The sequence below is a fragment of the Aspergillus aculeatinus genome, assembly GCF_003184765.1.
Source record: "Aspergillus aculeatinus CBS 121060 unplaced genomic scaffold BO66scaffold_59, whole genome shotgun sequence".
In the NCBI taxonomy this organism is placed as follows: domain Eukaryota; kingdom Fungi; phylum Ascomycota; class Eurotiomycetes; order Eurotiales; family Aspergillaceae; genus Aspergillus; species Aspergillus aculeatinus.
This window is the reverse complement of record NW_020291528.1, coordinates 119,197-135,097: the sequence shown is the minus strand read 5'-3', so window position 1 is coordinate 135,097 and position 15,901 is coordinate 119,197. Positions and strand designations below refer to the sequence as shown.

Genomic DNA, 15,901 nt, shown 5'->3' with positions numbered 1-15,901 from the left:
CCATCACCTTTTTTTTTTTTCTTCTTTTCCACCAGTACCGTCCAAGAGGATTAGATTGGAAAACAACGACCTTATGCTAGTATGACCTCATCGGCCAGCAATCTACCTGTTCATTGTTTGCTTGATGACAAGGACTCCGAAGTGGAGAAGGCTTGAAACCCGCCATTGATCATTGTGTGGAATCCGGCCTCTGCCGACCACCAACCCATCCCTCGAAAGGGGATGATCCATGCAGTTTAGGTCCCTGAACACGGTAGTTGCGAGGTGCCAAACTCGCAATTACCGGCGCAAATGGGGTGTAAGGTCGTTTGTCTCCTGTTCCAGATCGCCATCGGCCGCGTGCCCCTCAGACAAGGGTAGGGGTGCCTAACTGAAGTCAAGAAACAACACGTAGGCATGCTGATCGCCAAGAAGTTCCAGCGGCAAATTCTGCCACGCTATGGATGACTAGTTTAGGCACTATGCTCAGCACTACTTTTTGACTCAGCTGGAAGGCTTACATACATAGTACATATGCGGTCGCTGGGTATGTTAAGTTAGCTGACAGTAAATCTCGCAGGGTGAGCCGGCTTTTTCCGGGGAGAATGTTTGAGCATCGGGTACCTGAGAGCCCTATTGATCTGGATAGAGCTGACGGACTCGCTTACTATTAGAAGTAAGTTATACGGCAACGACTTACTAGGGACTGTGCTACATTCTCGATCTGGGTCACGGGACTGGACTAATGTCCTTAACTCGGCTGCAATCACCACTTCTCTTTATGATATTAGTCGTAGTCAACCATGCAACCCCCCCCCCCCCCCCCCCCTCCCACTGACGAATCGGGCAAGAGCCTCATCAATTATATGAGTATCACAAACTGGCGCCGGGTCCAAGGAGGGGGAGTACTTTATCTCTCACGCCCATCTTCATAAACGAGGCACTTGGAGATATTGTCAAGCAAACTCACACTAAGCCGCAAGCGGAAGTACGTACATCGGTCCACGGTGCTCCCAAGGGAAACCAGAGGTACTGTACTCAGAGGGGTGCGGTGCTTGCTACCGATGACAAGCCAAGCGAGGATCGTCAGGGCCCCCCTGTTGTAGGGAGAAATCCCCGACCTACTGGATCGAGGGGATGCACAAGGGTTGCTGTCATTCTTGTCAGTTATATTATATGATGAGCAACAATACCTGACTTAAGTACTCGTATGTACTGTATGAGTATGGAAGGGAGGGATCATCGCATCTGGCGCGATATCCTCCCGCGATATTTCCGAATTCTGGTTTGGGGACATGCTGATTGGGTCGGGCCAGCTATAACTTACCACTGGTATCTATAGTTACCATGTGGGAGAGAGTATTCCACGAAGACCGGAGTCCGCATAACTGGCATATCAGTGCGCGTCTGATCAACTTATGCAAGAAGCCATCATCGATCCATCAGTTGCGAGCTTGTGCCTTGATCCCCCTCTGGCATAGTTACTCACCCAGATGAGTGAGTACGCATAGACAATTCGGGGATCCCTTCCAGCCACCTCTCGACGGCACATTACGTGCCACAGAAAAGGGAGTACGCACGGCATGTAGTTAGACATTATGTGGTACGGTCGTCAGCACCTTGAAAATTGAGATCCAAGACCGTGCGACCTACTATGTACTGTACAATAGCACCCCCCGCCCCGGCAGGAATCACCTATCCTTTTGTGTGCATGGAACCCTGGATCTCCCAACGCTTCTGCATCCTGTCCTGTCCCCGGACCGAGGGGAGCCTGTCTCTGTCTACCGATACATAACCACTAACTAGTTACAGGCCAAAAAATGTACAGTACTCCGTACACTACCGTACATATCCGGTCGCAAGCTAAGGTGCTTATCTTGGGGGGGGGCCCGTCTCTCTCAAATGGAAGGGGAAAAGCTGCTCCCTGGTTCGGGATTTTTTTTTTGCGCTTCTCCAAGAAAATAGAAACTTGTTCCAGCTTCGGTTGTACTATGTAGCATTTTTCTCTCGATAACTTAGGCAATGAAAAGAATTGAGTAGGCAAGTGCATGCATGACCTTTCCGACAACGGGTGAAGAATATCCCGATATACCAGAGCGTGGGTTCATCGCCTATCATAGGGAATGATAGCATGACGAAGTCCTTTCCGTCTTAATCAAACACTATAACTTATTCTTTGCCATAGCAGATTGGAAGCAATGGGCTGGGTGTTGACAGCGAGAAACAGTCGGCGGATATGTCTTCTCCTCTCCAAATTGGAGAAAATTGGAGTCCGTTCTGCATGGCATGTACGTCCACTAACTTCTGAATATGATATGCGATCGCTGATATACCCGCGGATGATAAGATTAAATCATGCATAATAACTACTATGTACTGCACATAGTTCTCAGTAGGATCCATCCCTATAGTTGTGGTTGATTATAATATCATTTATAGAATCATAATTAGCTCGGAAGCAGTTGATTAGTCGATCCGTGATTGAAAACTAATTTTCCCTTCCTTCCCCGCTGCCTTGCGACGAGCCAGGGCTGTATACACGGCGAAGTAACATGACTTGCGAAAGATCCGAGGAGAATCAGAGACTCCAGCATATGAAGTGTTTGTCTCACTTGAGCGAAACTCCAGAAGAGGAGGTAGAGAATGGTGAGGGGGAAGCAGAGAATCTCTATTGAGGCCCCTTAAAAAATCCCTGCGCAGGTTAGCGTAATCAAGGGGGCCCGTGATAGGTAACGCGACAGCCCCGATATCATCAGAGAATATGTATGCTAGTTGTCAACGACCATTCACCCAATAGTGATAGTCGTAGATGGCAGTTGGCTCGAATTATTGATGATATCCCATACAGCTATACCGACGGCCGAACAGAAAACAAGCCCGAGATACCCGAGGGTAAAATCTTCATGCTTGTTGGTCAGTAGTCCCAAGCCAAGGGGTTAACTACAGTATGATTTCGAGACATCCGGAGGCTTGTAGTCTAGAGCTTCGGAAATACTACCTCGAAGTGGCCTGATTTGACCACTGAAGCGAGAACAATGGCTTGGTTATCGTCGTCGTGAAGGGGTTAGGAATTTCGGGACAATGCAAAAGGATGGTCCCCCCTCCGCGAAACATGCAGGAAGAGCCCATTCAGGAAGAGCCCATTCTGACTAGGTGAGTGACCAAGGCTCGTGCCCCAAGCAGGACAGCGTGGAAAATTCGGTGAGACTGCCGAATCGCAGCCGACGGTCGATCCCGTCCACCCTGCCCCTCGTAGTCGTCATGACGGCTCTGGCGCACATTTCGAAATCAATGGCTCGCTAGAACATGCACCAGCACGTATCAGTCAGGATCTGAGCGCCGATTTGTTCCAGGGCGGCGACATGACCCCCTTGGCATGCCTGCGCGTCCGGATGGAGGTGTTATGCTCATTACAGTTGAACTTGACGGCGGTGTCCATGCCCCGATGCCTTCCACATATTCGTACAGGGATAGAAGAGACTCTCGGTCTTTTCTTCGTACGAGAAACCTGTGTCAGAAACCAAGTCGATCCGAAAGGTGTCAACAACAGTGGCCGTTCTGACCGCAAATCATGGAATGCGGTGGTCCACTTCTGTTAAATCGTTGTCATTCATTGGCCGGCTGAATTTCCCGGTGTAATTGGAACAACCCTTGTACCGTAGTATTTTCGTAGAAGCTGGTAAGTTATTCCGCATCCATCTTATTGAGAGGTTCCAGCGTGTTCGGAATCTCGTTGTACTCGACGTCCTTGCAAGTACGGAATCGGCGACCGTGGTCGCTATTCCGTCGTTTTGTCAGGGCCGATCACGCTGGATATCCGACCAGCAGCGATGTTCCCAACCATGTATCCGGAGAGCGGGAAAGAGGGCGTCATCCGGACTGGGCGTACCGGCAAGAGGAACTTGGAGGTGAATTTGCGCGCGCCGCAGTTTCCCGTAATATGACTCCCTCTGCTTGACGTCCGTTGTCCGGTAAATCCTACGCAGATGTCGAGATAACAGGACATTTGATTGTTCGATCTTCCAGGACAATGTTGGCAAAGACTGTGCACCGCATTCAACTCGGGCCCACATGATGTGCTCGCCGTCCTTCGGCGCGCTCGCGAGAAGGTATGGCGCGCACATAAGTGTTGGCTTGGTTTCCATGTCCAGATTCGTTTCCGACAATGCTTCGGAAGGTGCCGTGACATCCGAATCATAACTTGGAGCGCCATAGATGTCGCTCGATAGCATTGGGATTTGGCGGCGTGTTAGAAACCGATTGTCGCCCCCGGAACACATCTATTGAGCAAACTGTAGCGTTGGCCGGACGATACACACGCAACGCGATCGATATGCGCCTGTTTCACATCACTGAACTCAGTGAAGCCTTGAATTGGGGCCATGTAATGAATGGTACGCATGACCCGTTGCACCGCTCTTCCGTGACTACCATTCATACTACCAACGTCCGCTGCTGTGAGACTAACCGCCGATGAGCCAGGGGGCGGCTGATTCAGTCTCGAAACGAAGTAGGCATGGTGTGCAGCACGTTCCTCTGAAGAGCACCCGTATCCAAATGCACAATGCATTGCACGTGTTTGGCTTGCATACGCACCCTTGTTGCTTGTGAAACAGGTCTCGAAAGCTGCCGTGTCTAGTTTTAAGAAAATGTTCCTTTGACGTAGGAACTTCCAAGACATCAAGCGGACGAACCTCTCTGGCGGTAAGGATTCATCACAATGCTCGAAGAGCAGGGTTCAATCTTTTCACCATTCAGAATCAATTCAAGAATCATCCCACTTACAGAATACGACCCTCAACAATCGGGGATCGCTCTTGCTTTGCCCGTCTGCGGTTGTCCGCCAATAGATGTTGTTGATCGAATGCGATTCCCTTCATCAGGCTCACACGTCCTCGTAAGCTCAGTGCGAGACTGCTCGATACTACTCTGCATCAGCAGCGCTATCGGCCAGCAAGCATCCCTGCGGGATAGTCTTATTGGAGGATGAATCAGCCGGCCATAGAATTCGGAGGACATGAATCGTCGAAGGCTAATCTCCTGCCTAGTGGGCTGCACCGCCTAATGGATGAGACATTGGCGGGTATGTGGATTCTAACGGGCATCTCCACGAGTTGTTACGCGGAATAAAAGCGTCTAGGCTCGTTCACAGCGGATATGATATCCGCACTCGAGGCAATTCCTAGCCGTCCCAAAAGTTCGCCACTTGCGCCACACCGGGATCCGCTGCCGCCAACAAGTCTGTAGAGAGCGGAAGGTATCTTACAGAATCTGTGACGAGTGTCCGACACAGCGCGCGCGCTCCCGCTTTCTCTGTCTAGTTCGTTCCTTTCCCTCGATTTTCTCTGCTCGGCCGGGAGTTTGACTTTCTATATCGACTTGCTGATTGACTTATCTGCAGGCTATCTTGATGGTGGAAGTACCATCCGTGAGCCCTCTAAGCATAGCTGCTTAACATGTGAAACCCCTCGAGTCTAGCCTAGGCCTTCTGGCGGCGTGGCCGGGAGGCATGGCTATGCAAATCCGGCATCAGGAGGCGTCCGTCCAGTCAGCTGCGCTGAGCCGGCTCAGATGAAACACCGCAGGCCTGAATTTCTGGTGCTGTCTCCCTGTCTTTGGCTATGTTTGTCTCAATGATTGTCGACGAAGAGTACACCAGGCGTATCCTCCAGATGTTCGACGAACAAAGTCATGACTCGGTTCTCAGAGAAGAAGGGTGTGGGTTAGCGCGCGGGTCTGCTCGTTCTGCTTTGTCAATGCGAGAGTAGCGAATGCGGAGCTCGTCAAGGGCGCATTGCTGCCAGAGATCATTCAAACTCGGCCAGATTGTCGGCTGGAATAATGATTCGGGAGGTTTGCCTCGTCGTCGGTCGCTGTTGGAAGGACAAGGATCGTGTAGTTCCTTCGCGTTGACGTGGATAGGAGGAAACTGGATGAAGAAGATCGATGTCAGCCATATAAGAGGTATGGAAGAACCCTGCAACATGCTGGAGTACTTTCAAATTCGACAGTGAAAGATGTTGTCCCTGGGAATATGTACTCTGTTCTTGGTTGTTTTCCGGAGTGAGTCAAGCGTCGTTTATCCTTCTTCGCAATCGTTCCTAGTCTGAGGACTTTGAATCTGTGTCCATTGCAGCCTATGTTGAGGATAATGCATCAAGGTTCCCACGAACTTCACTTCAAGATGAACCGTTGCTTGCGAAGCCGATAAGACTCGTGGACGATTCGAAATGGTTGTCGCAGCTCGGTAGGTTTCGAGTCGAGAGCGGACAAGCTGAACCGAGAAGGAAAGGATGAAAGGATGCAGATATTGCTGATGTTAGGTGGCAGCAGCACGTTTGATTTCAACTTCGTGGCTTCTTCACCGGATTTGACCGATGCGAACCGACACTTGTTCTCGGATTTTAGGGGGAGACAGAATCGGCCTCTGCCGGAAGATGGAACCATTCTTCTTATGAGGGGCTCTGGCCCTCCTTGTTGCGGTTCAGGCAAATCCTGTGCCAATCAGAAACATACGACCTAGACCTCAAGTTCCCGGAATCAAGAGAGCCAGCAGGTTTTGACGCGTGAAACGAGGAGACAGGGCCATCAGCCTCTTCAGCAACCGGAGCCGATACGCCGCCCCGGGACAAGCTAATGCAATGAGAGTTGAGACAGCGGGCGATCACAAAGGCGCTAAGGGCAGGGAACCGGAATGTGGCTCCTTGAGGAATTTACTCGTCAAATGACATTTCTCATCGGAAATACTTCGACATGCAGGAAGGTGCGCGGCCTCCCATCAGAGAGGAGATTCGACCTGGTTTGCCATGGACAAACAAATAGAGGTTTTGAAATAGAGCACCCAATGATGCGAAACTATTGTCGGTTCGTATCCCTTTTCGCCACCCAAACATGATGCAAGCGGGAAACGTACCGCGAGTGACCTCCTTTCCGGCAGCATGCTCGATATTAAGGGAGTGCCGTTTTACCTTGTTCGCGAAGTACTATTGCGATGGTGGTTGTGATGGACTCAAGGGAAATCTTTTCCTTCGCAAGAAGACCCAGCACTTTTTGGACCCGGTCGCCGACTTTTCTGCGGCGGCCGAAGGTTCTCGACCAACGTTGGACAGCAGCGGGCCGGCACTGTTTTCCATGGGACTGTTGTTTCGTTCCACAAAGCTACCAATTTCTCTCCCGGTACGTGTCAAGTAGCATGGTTTGCTGAGTATGTTCTAGTAGCGAGCACAGCAGTCCTGCGCTTTCCCTAGAAAAGATAAGCACCGGCACTTGTCGACAATGAACCCTTGACAGAAAGCGACATGGCCCCCAAAGCATGGAATCATATTCGACCTGATGCTTCGACGGTCTGTTGGAATCTCTTCTGGGACTTTTGATTGGAGGGAGTGGGGATGTTCGGCTTTTGTGAGGCTCTGGAAAGAATGTTGTGGACGGTAGCGATGCGGATAATATTTCCCTCGAGCGGCGATGGGTCCGCAAATTTTAGTGCGTCCAGGAGCCGTGTGGGAGCGACCTTGTGTCTAGACCATGAGAGGAACGATCTGCGGGCTTGAGCTATGAAGTATATCATATCGGGTCGGCTGGTGTATCGAGAGTAGGGAGTCGCTCGCAATGTCTGGTTGCCACTTGCCACGACAGGGAATAAAGGATGGATGGAGGCGATTGCTCTATTGGTTCGTTGATTGACGATTGCCTCGGGTGGAAGTGTGCAGATCGGTCGTGGCTGGTGTGCTGTCGGGGCTGTCATGGCTGTCGGGGATATCTAGTAGAGTTCACCATTTGCCACGGTCAGCGATCGCTCCGCTTTGCAAGAAGAGGGGACAGAAAGAGAAATATTTTACCTGTTGTTCTCATTGTTTTCTTGGTGAAGACGGCGTTCAGGATGGCTGAGCTTAAGGAAGTGTTTCTGTGTGTGGGTGTACCTTGGCTGCGGCACGATCAGCAGAGAGGATACTGCCGGATGAATGGATGGATGTCGGACATTCTCTCGCACATTCTTTGGGTTCCTCGCTTTGAAATAGATGCACAACAAAGGGGAACATGGAGACGTATGGTGGTGCTAAACTTGCATGGTTGGGAATCGGCGTCTCGGTGAGGATGAAGCCGGGAGAAGAGGGAAAGTGCGAGCGAGGGTCGGAAGCTGTTGGCCACAATGTCAACTACTTGCAAGTTGTCTACTTCCGTGATGGCTCCTACAGGTGCCATAATGTTTTACCATTTAAAGTCTGCCATGATAATTACTCCAATATCTACTATCACTGCTCGAATCTCAATTTTATCTCTTAGGAGCCTCATTGTGCTTCCTTCTAAAAGTACTGCCATGTTTACTACTATGTAAGTGGTGAGAAGAAAGATATACTCCTCCCACCGCAAGAAAGCTACATAGTAGCAGGCCACCAGATAGCAATGGCAGCCATGTTCCCTCAACCGAAGCACGTTTTCCTGAAGTCACTGGCCTGTCATCTGCCTCTCTGTTGACTCCCTTGATAGTGCGTTCTCATGATATTGCACTACTGCAATCCAACGACACTCTTACAATAAACCCAACATCAGGAAGACATCTCTCATCTCCGGCATCAAGCCCATGGCATAGGATTGTTCAAAGAATCTCCCAATACAAAAGCGTTGCACTGCAACTCGACATACAAAAGTATTCACAAGGAATATCAAGAAACATAGACACCAGACCATATCCCTCTTTTCCCTCCTGCTGAACCACCATTTGATCTCCAACCCAGCCAAAAGATAGAATCCAACATCCCAAGACCCCATCTATCTCAACCACCCTCAGCCCCCCCCCTTCACCCATCCCTCTCGTCGCCAGAAACAACCCTAGCAAACCTCCACCCAAGCATCCAGCCCCAGATTCTTCAACACAGTCGAAAACCCCGCCGCCCCATTCCCCTGACACGCCCTACTCTTCTCCTCTTCCGCGACCTTCACCTTCCCCACCCCCTCTCCCTCTCCCTCCCCCTCCCCCTCCCCCTCGCCCACAGCACCAGGATACTCAATATGAAAAACCGGCTTCCCCGCGGCCACAAACGGGGCATACGTCTCACACTCCCCCATCTCGACACACTGCTCATTAACACACCACCGCATCTCCGCGATCACGTCGGGGATGATGCCGCCGGCGTTCTTCAAGCCCACCGCCATGCCGCGCGCGTGGGCCTGCTCCGCCAACCATTTCACGAACTCCACCGCGTCGGCGGCCGTCAGCCCCAGGCCGTTGTCGTTATCGTAGCCGTCCACGTTGTCGGGGTCGACGCCGTCGCACCCCTTCTGGGCGGCGAGGTCGAGGCGGGCGGCGAGGACGGCGCGGACGTCCGCAGAGCGGATGTCGAGCCACTGCTCGTCGGGCCAGCCGTCCAGCGTGTTGCCGAGGGTGGAGGCGGGGAAGGCGGCTTTGTCCGGGCGGTAGGACTCGTAGCTGCCGGCGGAGAAGTAGCAGATGACTTTGCGGTGCTGGGCGTGGAGGTCGGCGATGGTGGCGGCGTCGTTGAGCCAGAGGTCGAGGTCGTAGACTTCAGTAGAGCTGCTGCTGCTGGTGGTGATGGTGCTGGGGTCGATCGGGTCGGTGAGGATGATTTGCCAGGTTGTGCCGACTTGGGGTTGCCAGATTGTGGTGTTGCTGTTGCTGCTGCTGGAGGAGGAGGAAGTCACGGCGGTGGAGGGAGAGGAGATCGTAGTTGCGGTGAGACTGAGGGCCGTAGAACTAGGGTTGGGGCTCGCTGTCGAGGTGGTAGCATGGTGAGGGTTCCTCCACTTCGAGGCCTCGCCGACTCCCAGGAATAGACTCAAGGCCAGAAGAATGAATTGATAAAGGAACGACATGGTGAGCAGTCAATGACCTCACTGTCTTCAGGTAAGGAACGAAACGTTTGCGAAAGAAGAAAGGAGTGGCACGGATATCAAACCCGGGATTTGTGTTGAAAGTCGTACGAAAAAAAGGAGTGTCACAGATATCAAACCTGGAAATTGTCAAAAGCCTGGGCAGCAGAAAGGAAAGGAGTGTCACAGATATCAAATCTGGAACGTCGTGTACGAGAAACCTCCCCAAGTCGAGGCTGGAAGGGGTTCAGTTCATACTTATACACCTGCAGGGAAAGAGGGGGCCCCCCATCCCATGGCGCTACCGTAGTATTCACCGATTGACATTCAACATCCAGATGCGCTGGCCAGGGCTTACCAAGACAAGCCCCAGTTTCACAACTCACCATTGAGGTGAATGAGCTCGGCATGGTGGAAATAACGATGTGGCCCTTCTTCTTGTCCACAATAAAGCGACCCTTGCAACTCCCCAAGTACCGGTACCTGCCAAGTCTGATTCTGTCAAACCACGAGCGATGAGCAATAGCTGCAGTGGTGGGCTGTTTCAGTTCGATAAAAGTCCCTTTGATTGGCGGTAGCGTTCGAAATCAACGAGAACCTAAGCCAGCCAGGGTCCGACTTTCATTATCCGACGCCTGGTAAGGCGGGGTCATCAATTTCTTTCTCCGGACAGGACCGAGAAGAAAGGGTCCAATAGCCCCCAGGTACCGGTACCTGTACCCTGTTTACCCTGGCTTCTCGACCGGCATGGCGCACATCACAGTCGCATGGCACTCAGGCACAGCACCAAACACGATCTGGGACCGCCCTACTTCAGAGGGGGGGGTCACTTTCAGATCTCATCACCTAATTTGTGGAAGCATACTAGGTACCTAGTCTGATGCAGGGTCTTTGGAATTCGAGGGGCGGAGAATTCTCCGCGGTGGCTGACCGTCCCAAGGGCGCTAATCGGAGGATTGAGGGTGGGATGCAGTCTGGCATGCAATCCCGGCGGGTAACTTGGAACGGGCCACTGCAACTGCCACTGGGCCATGCTCGAGTCAACTTGTCGCGGGTGAAACTGTGTGATAAGCACATCCGCATTGATTGTGGGTTTGGACATGTCAACTTGATGGATGGGCTTCTGTCACCTGGTTTGACCAATGATAGCGGCCTCTAACCGATTTTTATACCCCGAAGCAAACAGACCGGGATGTGGGCGATGGGACCGATCCAGGATCATGGATGACAAGCAGGGTCTTCGGACAGTGGGGGGGCAAGATGACCAACAGGAGGTCAGAGCTGAGGTGAGATGGTTCTTGGCAAGATGGCAGCCGAAATGCGTAGGGACGCCATGGCTGAGGTGTGAGAACGAATCGCAATCAAGAACTCAACAAAGAATCACTTCTTCGAGTCGGAGGAGAGATGCGAGGTTGTAGACTGATCACCTCATGACCTGCTTCTGTTAGAGATTCGACCGGTAGGGGCGATGGATTGGAATCTCATTGAGCGATGCCATCAGATCAACCCTGCAATTCGTAAGAGCTTATGCGACATCACAGTGCAGTGGACCTTTGTCAGGGTCAGGGCCAGGGCAAGGGTTTATTAGTACCACCTGCATATCACTAAGTACAGTACGGAGTACTCCGCAGGGTACCAAACCAGCGCGACAACAAGATAACTTACCCACAGGTCACTCTGTCAACTCAAACCAACAAATGAGCACGAATGAGTCCGACAGCAAGACAACTTTGACGGATTGACACAGTAACTAAGGTATACAGTTGCATTGTTGAAAGCTAGGTTGACTTACCTTTCAGTAGGCCCGAAAAACTACCACTCAGCATCCAAGTCCCACTCAACCCAGCACATACATATATCATAAGACACAACCACAAGCCCAAACACCACCCACCCCACATTGAGTAAACAAAATCTCACGCCTCTCCACTTATTCCAGAACATCGAACATCAACCAACTGGAACAAAGTGGGTACCCACCCTCCATCCTGAAACCGATCTCAACCCGACAATCCGGATCAACAAAGAAGATCTCAAACAGGCCCATGACTCAAGGGGCCGACAACTGCTTTTCAGGGAGGACAATGCCGAAGCGTACGTGGCTGTGAAATAAGGGGGTCGTAGTGGGGGTGGGAAGAGTCTGTATCCTTTCTGAGAATCCCTTCGAAGATTGTTTTGGGCTATTGAAAGGAGAAAAGATTCAATTGCTTTCTCTAAGGGGTGTGTTTTCAAGTACGTAAGACTCTACAGTCGGGTCTGATGTACGGTACTTCTGCCATAGAGTAAGGTTGTGTAGATCGTCGCTTAGGTCGCAGATCCAACTTCTAGCTCGTCAAACACAAAACATCATTCAGCCATGATCTGCAACCACCTACGATCATCGTGTACATTAGAGACAATAGACCAAATAACACCTTGCGAGGAAGGACACCCGAACTCATTGGACCTAAGTAGCTAAATACACCGAATTCTATGAACATATAACTCGCGCAACAATAAACATCAACAGCAACCCAATGCACCTCAATCAATATAGTCAGTCATAATCATTACATGTCTCCTAATAAGTACACCTTCATAGGCATTATCGCTTCATACATTGCACAGTCATCCCCGGTCACGGATCTCACACACTATACATTACCCCTTCAAATACCAGACACTTTTAATGAAATCCTAGGACGAACGACGTCACGCATGCAATGTCAACCGGAACGTCTTCAGATCACGTGGCGAGGGCAGAACGATGATATGGTCCTCGGAACTATCAGGGACATAGAACTCCTCGTCCTTCCAGGGCAAATTCCACGCCGGCGGATGGATCGCCTGGGGCGCTGTGCCCATGCCTGTGCCCGTGCCCGCGGATCGAGTGCTCGTGCGTAGCCCGGCGACAGCGGCGGCGGCATGCCGAAGGGGTGACGGCGGGGGGACGCGCCGGATGTCCGCCTCGGACATGGTGCGGACCGACCCCAACCGTGCTATCGGGCGCAGCGGGATCATTGGGCTCCCCGGGTTAGTGGAGGATTGGTGGTGGTCTGCTGCCGGTGTGGCGCGGATGGTGGTCGTTGGCGAGTTGGTTGTCTTCTCGTGGAGGCTCATGTATTCGTGCTGAGACATGCGCTGGGAGAGTCGGCGGGGAGAGACATTGGATATGCGACGTGGGGACGGGTGTTGTGGTAGGCTGTCTTGACGGGAGAGGTCGTCTAGGGATTTTGCGGCCTCTGGGTCAGATGGGTCGCTTTCGGGTCTGCGGGCAGGAAGCGGTTGGCGGTTGAACAGGGTCCGGAGGGTGACGCCCGGCCCGCGCTTGACTCGCAACACAACCCACGTTGCGAGAAGAACGCCTAGCATAAGGGCCGCTGTGCCGCATGCCGGTAGTCAGTGCTTAAGGTTCGGAACATTTCCTTCAGTCGATCAGTGCGGCTTACCCAAGAGACCCAGGGCCAGTCCGACCCGTCCTGACAGTGAGAGAGCATGGCCTCGTTTCTGGAGGCTGCGCCTAAATGGCTGGAAAAGAGTGTGTGACAGACGCGTTCGTCGCGAGATCGAGGCAAAAGGCATTCGTAAGTGTCGTTAACCACCAGGGCTCAGCGTTGGTTCATGAGTCGCTCAAAAACGAGCGGAATTCTTCAGGGTGAAGAGGGGAAGAAAAAGCTAACAGACCAGCTGCGCAGGGCACGAAGAACGAGAGTTGGAGAGAAGCGTCAGTGGCTTGGACGCTCGATCCAGCTTGATATATCACAGTATTTCAATCCAGCGAACGTCGGCAGGATATATCACAGTGCTTCGATCTGAGTTAGCGAACGTCGACAGCTCCCAGCAAAAGAGGGGGAAGGTTTGGCTTGAAACTGGGAAGTTGAGTTGCGTGGTATCATGTTGCAGAATTTACGTATCACTTTTAACCTTTGTGCAAGTAATCAAGATGAGACGGTCGGCCTACGAAAAAGCCTTTCCTCGGCCCCTGACGTGTTCTAGGCCAGGCATTTTGATCCAAAGATAGTCAGAAGGTGACCTACTAGGAGTTGGTGAAACGACGGATTGTGTCTGACTCGTATAATAAAGTATACTAACCCGGAGGCTCGGACCACCGGCAAGGACGGCCATACGCAGTAGCCCTGCAGATCCGATGGCTGAAGAAAACAATTTGAGTGTCTAGCAGGTTCTGGCAGAAGCATCAGTCAGCATATGACATATTGGTTATATGTGATGTTATTATATATCACGTACAAAGTAGTGAGTTGTGCAGTGGCAGCCAAGTCTCCAGCGTGTAAACATACCGTAACTACCCCGGGTTTCGGTTTCGTCAGTGGCTCTCCGACCAAACGGTTCGCCGTTTTCACTCAGAAACCCAACAAGGGGGGCTGGGGGGCTTGCTCCATCGAAACGAATTCACATGAAATAGAAAGAAGGAGTTGGGACGATCCCGGTTCATGCAGCAGACCAAGTTGAGTTTCTTGAGTCAGACCAACAAATTTGGCGGTCGCAAAGCCACGTTCATGTCTCAGTTGAACAAGAACATGGGTTCGTTGATTAGTAGGCAGTGGTTCCATCCATAGTGATCTAGTAACTTAGCGTTTAGTACTGTACATAAGACGATTCGCGCTGCGCCATTGAGTGTCAGATAAGCAAACGCCGTGGGTGTGGGTGGAATTCGACTCCGCCTCCTTTCCGTCGTGGCTTTTCTTCTTCAATACTCGACTAATACTTCGACCTCGGCTTGCGCACCATACAATAGAGCTAGACATGAGATCAGCAGGCATACACACAGACACCACACCACCATCAATTCCGCCCCAGTAATGGGATAATTGAACGTCCACTCACCATGCACACATCCTCCCCATCCCTACACTCCATCTCCTTCTTCATCTCAAACCCCATCTTCTCGTAAATCCGAACGTTGGGCTCATTCCGCGAGCTCTCCAGGTAGCATTTGACCCCCTCCTGGTCCGCCTTATCCGTCACGGCCTCGAAGAGCTTCCGACCAATACCTTTCCCCTGCGTGCCCGGTCGGACGGCCACGATATTACAGAAATAATACCCCTTGGGGTCATCCCAGATCTGGCTCTGGGCCTCATGCTGACGGGCCTTCCAGATCCAATAGCGATTCGTGCGCAGGCCCCCGCGGCCCCAATGGCGCAGGTTGTTCAATGCCTGGCGAGCAGTGAGCAGCCACCCTTGCGACCAGGTATACCAGCTCTCGGGCTCGGAGGGTGAATGGGGCGGGAGCCAGCAGGAGACACCCACGACGCGCGAGGTGGCCGTTCGGTCGCCGGTCGCATCGCCCGTATCGTCATCCGGTGTCTCCTTGGCGACTTGAAAGATGGCGTTGTTGATGCCCCAACGGCATCGGACAGCGAGAGAGTCATGATTTCGTTCTTTATTGAACTATTGTGCATTGGGGGGGACCTCACATGACGAGCAACGTTGGTCGGGGAGAAACCCCACGCGACCCGCGCCAGGAGGAGACCGATTAGCTTTGCTTGCTCTTTCTATTGACTATTATCATTCCCAGAGGTCATCCTCTGTTGGGGAGGGAATTGAAGAACCCTTGCGCATCAAATTCAAGGAATGAAAACTTACATTGGCAGCATCGAACACCCACTTGAAATATGGATCCTCTGCGAAGGCCGATTGGATGATCTCGATGGCGTCGGGGATGTCGGCCTCTGTGAGGGGGACAACTTCAATAGCCATGTTGGTGTTGGGTCCTCTACAGCTGCAGCAACGTAGAGTAACAGGTAAGCTTATGTTGGGGGTGGGCAGAGGCGAGGCGATGATAGTTCAATGAATGAGCGAGAGAACGGATAGATTTGACTCAGCACTTGCAGCGCAGTAGAAAGTCTGCATACAGCCAACCAACTAACTACCTAACTCGGTGTAACAATGGGCGCTTGTCCGCTGGGATCTTGTGACCTGAACTCGAAAGATTTGTGGTGCACCGTTGAGATGAGAATTTACTCGAAGCTTTGCAAGATGGGAAATAAGAGAAAGATCAATTGAACATGAACCGAATGAAGAGAGAGGGAAGATAGGCAGATAGGAAGATAGACGGGATATAGATAGATGGATGTATGGGGAAGGCAGAATGACG

At 51.8% G+C, this 15,901-nt stretch overlaps 5 protein-coding genes across 5 annotated transcripts; all 5 read right to left on the bottom strand.

Moving 5' to 3' along the window:
- Positions 1-536: 536 nt before the first annotated feature.
- BO66DRAFT_431827 (uncharacterized protein) lies at positions 537-1,861 on the bottom strand (the record flags this gene model as incomplete). The annotated part of the gene is made up of 5 exons (XM_025650608.1): positions 1,469-1,861; positions 1,307-1,386; positions 976-1,130; positions 680-751; positions 537-646 (listed from the first exon to the last, which is right to left on the bottom strand). Exons 1-5 carry the CDS (start codon positions 1,574-1,576, stop codon positions 537-539), a joined length of 525 nt encoding a protein of 174 aa, XP_025499518.1. The 5' UTR covers positions 1,577-1,861.
- Positions 1,862-3,773: 1,912 nt separating this feature from the next.
- BO66DRAFT_442807 (uncharacterized protein) lies at positions 3,774-4,211 on the bottom strand (the record flags this gene model as incomplete). The annotated part of the gene is made up of 1 exon (XM_025651459.1): positions 3,774-4,211. One exon carries the CDS (start codon positions 4,209-4,211, stop codon positions 3,774-3,776), a length of 438 nt encoding a protein of 145 aa, XP_025499517.1.
- Positions 4,212-8,808: 4,597 nt separating this feature from the next.
- On the bottom strand, positions 8,809-9,810 carry BO66DRAFT_333272 (endo alpha-1,4 polygalactosaminidase; the record flags this gene model as incomplete). Its single annotated transcript, XM_025644163.1, has 2 exons — positions 8,809-8,939; positions 8,976-9,810. 2 exons carry the CDS (start codon positions 9,808-9,810, stop codon positions 8,809-8,811), a joined length of 966 nt encoding a protein of 321 aa, XP_025499516.1.
- A 2,688-nt stretch (positions 9,811-12,498) lies between these two features.
- BO66DRAFT_405339 (uncharacterized protein) lies at positions 12,499-13,368 on the bottom strand (the record flags this gene model as incomplete). The annotated part of the gene is made up of 2 exons (XM_025648970.1): positions 12,499-13,166; positions 13,236-13,368. 2 exons carry the CDS (start codon positions 13,366-13,368, stop codon positions 12,499-12,501), a joined length of 801 nt encoding a protein of 266 aa, XP_025499515.1.
- Positions 13,369-14,240: 872 nt separating this feature from the next.
- Positions 14,241-15,794, bottom strand: BO66DRAFT_198902 (GNAT family N-acetyltransferase). Its single transcript, XM_025642513.1, has 5 exons — positions 15,660-15,794; positions 15,391-15,526; positions 15,124-15,195; positions 14,632-15,048; positions 14,241-14,544 (listed from the first exon to the last, which is right to left on the bottom strand). The coding sequence occupies exons 2-5, from the start codon at positions 15,502-15,504 to the stop codon at positions 14,506-14,508; spliced, it is 642 nt and encodes a 213-aa protein (XP_025499514.1). The 5' UTR covers positions 15,505-15,526; positions 15,660-15,794; the 3' UTR covers positions 14,241-14,505.
- Positions 15,795-15,901: the final 107 nt, after the last annotated feature.

What these genes read in the sequence shown, in the direction of transcription:
- BO66DRAFT_198902 (XM_025642513.1), bottom strand. Translation starts at nt 15,504, where the DNA reads ATGGCTATTGAAGTTGTCCCCCTCACAGAGGCCGACATCCCCGACGCC. An exon ending in TCAACAACGCCATCTTTCAA is followed by an intron (nt 15,049 to 15,123) that starts GTCGCCAAGGAG and finishes CGCGTCGTGGGT; the next exon opens with GTCTCCTGCTGGCTCCCGCC. An exon ending in ATGGGGAGGATGTGTGCATG is followed by an intron (nt 14,545 to 14,631) that starts GTGAGTGGACGT and finishes TCTCATGTCTAG; the next exon opens with CTCTATTGTATGGTGCGCAA.